Below are 6,410 nucleotides of genomic sequence, written 5' to 3' on the forward strand. Positions count from 1 at the left end.
CACGCGCTGCTCCCCATAGGCGCTCGGGCCGCTCGCTCGGGTCCAATCGCCTGCGCCCGGAGGGCCTGCGGGGCGGGGGCTCCAGAAGGTCCCCCTCGGGGAGGCGGGCCGGTCACGCCCAGGTTCGTCTTGCAGAGCAGAACTTCGCCAAGACTCATGCCGGCTGCGGCGTGCGTCAGAAGTTCCTGCTTTAGGGATGAAGAAATCGAGGCCCAGAGGGATCACGGGTCCAGAAAGTCTGACTCCAGCATCCACGATCTTGGCCCCAAGCTGCAGAGATCCGGCGCCATCAAGAAGCAAGCTCAGTTCGGTCGCTCAGTCGTGTCCGACTCTTTGTGACCCCATGGACTGCAGCATGCCAGGCCTCCCTGTCCATCACCAACTCCTGGAGCTTGCTCAAACTCATGTCCATCAAGTCAGTGATGCCATCCAACCATCTCATCCCCTGTCGTCCCCTTCTCCTCCTGCCCTCAATCTTTCCCAGCATCAGGGTCTTTTCCAAGGAGTCAGCTCTTTGCATCAGGTGGCCAAAGTATTGGAGTTTCAGCTTCAGCATCAGTCCTTCCAGTGAACACTCAGGACTGATATGACCAAGAGGCAAAGCCTCAGCGCTCACTCCCTTGCCCCAGCGCACCCCTGGAGTTTGACAGCAGGTCTTCCTGCCTCCAGCACAGTGCCTCCGTCTCATTCCCTGAGGGTGTTTCTTCCTCCTCTGGGCCTCTGTTTCTCCATCTTTGAAAATGATGGGAAAGATCCAGCTTTCTGGGCATATATCCAAAGAAAATGAAAACAGGATCTCCAAGAGACAGACAGACGTCTCCAACCCCATGTTCACTGCAGCCAAGATAGGGTAACAACCTAAGTGTCGGTTAAGGGATGAGTGGATCCAGAAAATCTAGAGATTATTCACGGACGTGTATTGAGGTGGAGAAGGAAAATGGCAACCCGCTCCAGTATTCCTGCCTGGAGAATCCCCGCGGACAGAGGAGTCTGGCGGGCTGCAGTCCATGGGGTTGCACAGAGATGTGACTGAGTGACTGAGCACACACGTATCGAGGACTCTTGTATTCAGCTTTAAGAAAGGAAATCTTGTCGTTAGCGACAACATGCATGGACCTGGAGGTTATTATGCTAAGTGAAATGTCAGACACAAAAAGACAAATACTGCCTGATCTTACTTGTGTGGAATCTTAAAAGGTGGGACTCTTACAAGCGGGGATTAGAACGGTGGTTACCAGGGGCTGGGGCGAGAGGGGGAATGGCAGCACACTGGTTAGAGAGTAGGAAGCTTTGAGTACCCAAGACGCATAAGTTATGGAGATCTAACGCACAGCGTGGTGACTGTAGTTAACAGGCCTGCGAGATACACGTGCAACTTGCTGAGTAGTTCTTAATGATTCTCACCAGGAACAACAAAAAAATGGTAACTGTCTACTGAGAAAAGCACAGCCTGAATGCTGTGAGTGAGGTTTGATCCAGGGTCTTGCGGAGAACAGTAGCCTTTTCAAAAATCCAATTGTTTGGATTCGCTGACCTCCTCTATCCTCTGTCTCCACTCAGATCTTTGTTGTTTCTTTTCTCCTGTTGGCTACAGGTTTAGTTTGCCTTTCTTTTTCTACTTCCTTCAGGTGTAAGTTAGGTTGTTGATTTGAGATCTGTATGCTGCTGCTGCCAAGTCGCTTCACACCGTGTCCGACCCTGTGCGACCCCATAGACGGCAGCCCACCAGGCCCCTCCGTCCATGGGATTTTCCAGGCAAGAGCTCTGGAGTGCGTTGCCATTTCCTTCTCCAATGCATGAAAGTGAAAAGTGAAAGTGAAGTCGCTCAGCCGTGTCCGACTCTTCGAGACCCCATGGACTGCAGCCCACCAGGCTCCTCCGTGCGTGGGATTTTCCAGGCAAGAGTACTGGAGTGGGGTGAGATCTGTATGTGTTCACAGCTATACAATGGCCTCTTAGCTGTTTCTGCTGCCTCCCGTAAGTTTGGGTCTGTCGTGTTTTTAATTTTTTAAGGTACTTTCTACTCTCCCTTGTGATTTCTTCTTTGATTCATTGGTTGTTTAAATGCATTTTTAAAAGTATTTCATTTCCTAGCTTTCCTTCTGTTATTGATTTCTCATTGCATTCCCCTGTGTTCAGAAAACACACATCATATGATTTCAATCAGTTTAAATTTCTTGGGATTTATTTTATGACCTCACCCAGGGTCTATCCTGGAAAATACTGCATGTGCCATTTAGAAGATCAGGTATTTGTGGGTGCTGTGCTGTGTGTGGCCGGCAGGCCGATGGGGTTATTTTTTAACAGCTATCTATCTTATTTATTTGGCTGCAGCAAAATAAACATTTACTGCCTAGTTGCGGCAAGTGGGATCTCCAGTCTTCCCTGTGGCATGTGGGGCCTTTAGTTTGGGCAAGCAAACTCTTAGTTGTGGCACATGGGATCTAGTTCCCTGACCAGGGGTTGAACCTGGGTTCCCTGAATCAGGAGCATGGAGTCTTAGCCACTGGGCCACCAGGGAAGTTCTCCTATAATGTTAGAATGTGGTTCAAACCTCTGTTTCCTGCAGGATCTCCGATCTCGTAATTCTATCCATTAGTGAAAGTGGAGCACTAAAGTCATCAGCTGTCACACTGACAGTTTACTCACGAGTAACCTTTAATTTTCCAGTTCTTTTTGGAAGCTGGGGGGACTCACGACTGCCACCCAGCCCCAGGCGCATCTCAGGCTCGGGAGCCACGGGAGTTGTTTCAGTTCTTTATTAGGCAAAGAAGCAGTGAATTTCAGCATCTCCCTTAAGGAAAGGGGTTCCGGGGGCTGAGCTGGCCAGGTCCTCGGGGTGGGCTGCCTCTACTTGAACTTCTGCAGCAAATCGCAGATCCTCTCCTTGACCATCGGGTCCAGTGTGGAGCAGTCCCATTCCGCCAACTTCACCAGCCGGTCGTGGGCCTCGCAGAAGAGGGTGGAGCCGATGGCCAGCTCCACCCTCATGCGCCACTCGGCCAGCTTGGCACTGTTGAGGAAGACGTTATGGTTGCCAGCCATGGGCTGTGGACAGACGGAGAGGTAGGCACGGTCAGCCTGGGGACCAGCCCCACCTGGGCCCTGCCTACAGCCAGAAGACTCTCCCCACTCGCCCCTGTGGCCAGTGGGCTTGCTGACCTCCGAGGCCTGGCCAGGGCTCACAGGTCATGTAACAGATGGAGGCGGGGGTGGAGGACCCCGAGTGGCTCTCTTGTCGCTGGTCTTGCTCCACGGCTCCTGAGTCCCTCTCAGAGGGGCCCGTGACCCAGGGGTTCCCACTTCTCCAGTGTGAAACCTCCCAGGGGTCTTGCCTTCTTCCATGGAAACCCCCTGCCCCCAGATGGAGGTGGGGGGAATTCAGTTATTTCTCCCTGTGTTGAACCTCCCTCTGTGATCAAGCACAGGAACTGCGATGAGACACCCAGCCGGCAGCCTAAGAAACACGAACCCAAGACACCTGGGGTGGGTGTGGGGGTGAGACTCAGGGGACTGTACCGCCTGCGACAGAAAGACTGGGACTTTGTTTCTCTCCCTGTGCTGGTCCATCCTGCAGACTGACCAAGGACCAAAGTGGCCACTTTGCACACTGGCCAGGATCTCAGCTCCATCCTACACACCAGCTCGGTCACAAGTGGCCACCCTCCCCTGCACGCAGAAGCTGCATGTCCCCCACCCAGAACTGTCCCCCCATGCAGAGCAGATGGACCCTTAGACCCAAAGCCAGGGAGCGGCCCTGTCCAACTGCCCTGACTGGAGCTCTGGAAAAGAGGGGCACTTTGGTCAGAAGGACACTTTGGAAGCTTCTGGATTCTTCCTGGAGGGTCCTTTGGGAGGAGGAGGCCCCTGGGATCCCGGCTGACTGAGCAGGCTCACCCTCCAGCTCCCGTCCCCACGGAGGACTCTTCCTGAGGCACTAACGACCATGATCCTCCCTGGTTCCCAACCTGGGCTTCCCGTGGTTCCCCCAGGTCAAGGCCAGGCACCCAGGCACGGCTCCCCCTTCCCCAGCCTCTCTGCAAGTTACGGTCTCAAGGGAGTCCCTCGTCTGCTCCGTCCGCCTGCCCCCGCTGGAAACCTGCATCATCTCCACCAGGGCTACCAGGTCGGCCAGGGAGATGTTGTCCCCAGTGATGAACATCTTGTCCTGCAGAAACTTCTCCTCGAAGAGCTTCAGGTTGTTCTTCACCTCCGCCAGCATCTGCTCCGTCTTCTCAGCTGGGACCTCGTCTCCCGTGATCATCGGGATCAGCAGCTGCCCGGGGTGGGGGAGGGGAGGGAGAGGAGGCCCTGTCTGACTCTCCAGGCCTCTGGAGGCCCCGTCTGACCCTTGCCTGCTAAGACAGGTGGTGGGCAGTACCAAGGATGTGAAGTGGTATCGCCTCCGTTGGCAGTTCCAGTGGGTAGAAGGCGCCTGGGGCCCTTGTTCAGAAGGATATGAGGGACTTCCCTGGTGGTCCAGCGGCTAAGACCCTGAGCTCCCAATGAAGAGAGGGCCCAGGTTCGATCTCGGGTCAGGGAACTAGATCTCACACGCTGCAACTAAGAGTTCACGGGCCATGACTAAAGATCCCCACGCTGCCGCAAAGATCGAAGATGCTGCGTGCTCCAGCTAAGACCCAGCACAGCTCCAAAAGATTGATTAATAAAAGATTTTTTTTTTTAAAGAAGGACTTGAGGTCCCAGCAGGAAGGAATCCTGTGATTGATTGGTGACGTCTGCCACAGGTGTAGCATAAGTAGGGGCACATGTACTGTTGATCTGTCAGCTTCAAATATGACGGTCTTTATGGGCCCTTTCATGTTTTTTTTTCTTTTCTCCCACTGCACAGCTCGAGGCCTGCAGGATCTTAGTTCCCCACCCAGGGTCTGAACCCGGGCCCCCGGCAGTGACAGCACCATCCTAACCACTGGACACAGGGGAATTCCCAGCTCTGATCCCTCCAGTTCAGAATGAAATGTCTTGAATCCTATCCCGGCTTGAGTGACACCAGCCCCTCCTGGGTGCCCTTCCCCTCGTCCCTATAAGGCTCTTTCCTGCCCAGTGGTCTGTGTCATACCCCCATGGCTCTGTAAGGCGGGCAGGACAGGGAGCTGCAGAAATGAGGCTCAGAGCGGGGCGGACGCTGGCCAGAGCCCCAGCCGTGGGCCCCCTCACCTTCATCCAGAGTATCTTGTTCATGGGCAGCTGAATGGCCGTGTGCTGCCAGGCCATGAACTCGTCCACGCGGGCACGCATGTGAAGGTCTGGCGGGTACCAGTGCGAGGGGGCGCTGTACTTGCGGCACAGGTAGAAAAGGATGGCCACGCTGCGGAGAGGACGGTCAGGGTGCTCCCCAGGCCGGCCCACCCTTGCTCGCCGACCACCCGGCACCCCTCCTGGAGGGGGCTGAGCCCAGCGGCCCCGGGAAAGGCAGTCAAGCCCACCCCCAGTGGTGAGGACCCTGCAGGGAAGGGGGTGTTGGTGGGTGGCCTCAGACAGGGCAGAACACGTGAGGGAATCCCTTAGGAGGTCATTCCTAAACATTTGCAGGTGAAGGATGGGGTGGCCAGGAGGCAGAGGAACTGAGCAGAGTACAGGCGATGCACAATGAGCCCGGATGGACCACCGACGGAGCTGGGGATGGCTACTGGGCTCCTTACGCCCCTGGTTCTCTAGCGCTTGTTCTACTTTGGTGCGTATGAACTTTTCCGTAAAAGAAAGCCAGCGATCAGCAGCGCAGGTGGGCCAGGCCGGGTGGGAAACTCCCCCAGGAGGAGCAGAGACTTGGGGTGCGAGCGCTGGGAAGACAGTTACCTTTCAGACAAGATGAACTTCCCGTCTCTGAGGCTGGGCAGCTTCCTCAGGGGGTTGATCTCGATGTACTCCCTGCTGTGGTGGTGACCTGAGAGGGGCAGGAAGCTCTGAGGCTGCTGAGACCCCAGGGACGAGAGACCCAAGCCTCCCCGGGACAGAAACAATGCCTCTTGGTGCATCTTCCCAAGAAGGGGACACTGCACCCCAGAGGAGAAGCACACTGCCCCTCCCCACGTGAGGAGGCACAGCAGGGAGCCCGTAACAGGGACCAGGCCAGGGTCCCTGTTATGCTGCCGCCCTCCCAGGCCCTGAAGCCAGGGCGATGCTTTGGCTCCAGGAAGCTGGAGGCCTCCAGCCCTCACCCCCAACTCTGTCTGGGCCTAAAGCCACAGCCTGTGAATCAACAGAAGCCCTGGGGGCCTGGATCCCAGTCCCAGGCCTCCTGCCCCCTCCAGGCTCTGCAAGTGGAGATTCTGGAGCTCCCTCTGTGGTCGGGGCGGTGATGGAGACTAGGGCCATGACCCTCACCCGGGCACTGGGGAGTCACCCTGGGCAGGTCTCAACACTTGGCGGCAGTCGGGGTGGGGTGGGGT

At 56.0% G+C, this 6,410-nt stretch overlaps 1 protein-coding gene across 10 annotated transcripts in view; it reads right to left on the minus strand.

The window, feature by feature from the left end:
* LOC105003033 (glutathione S-transferase theta-4) overlaps positions 1 to 6,410 on the minus strand; it is a 27,242-nt gene that overhangs the window by 15,385 nt on the left and 5,447 nt on the right. For 6 of the 10 annotated variants that reach the window (XM_010859988.1, XM_010859970.1, XM_010860005.1 and 3 more), the window contains 4 exons: positions 5,818 to 5,905; positions 5,179 to 5,329; positions 4,100 to 4,276; positions 2,745 to 3,048 (listed from right to left, as the gene is read on the minus strand). The exons of 1 other annotated variant lie outside the window; for it this stretch is intronic. In XM_010859988.1, coding sequence (XP_010858290.1) covers positions 2,851 to 3,048; positions 4,100 to 4,276; positions 5,179 to 5,329; positions 5,818 to 5,905 — 614 coding nt within the window. In that variant the 3' untranslated portion in view covers positions 2,745 to 2,850. Of the gene's footprint in view, positions 1 to 2,744; positions 3,049 to 3,162; positions 4,277 to 5,178; positions 5,330 to 5,817; positions 5,906 to 6,410 lie in introns of those variants that run through there. 3 more of the 10 variants (XM_010860035.1, XR_827070.1, XR_827073.1) reach the window with 3 other exon arrangements.

This window comes from Bison bison, unplaced genomic scaffold (assembly GCF_000754665.1).
Source record: "Bison bison bison isolate TAMUID 2011002044 unplaced genomic scaffold, Bison_UMD1.0 scf7180017856933, whole genome shotgun sequence".
Taxonomy (NCBI): domain Eukaryota; kingdom Metazoa; phylum Chordata; class Mammalia; order Artiodactyla; family Bovidae; genus Bison; species Bison bison.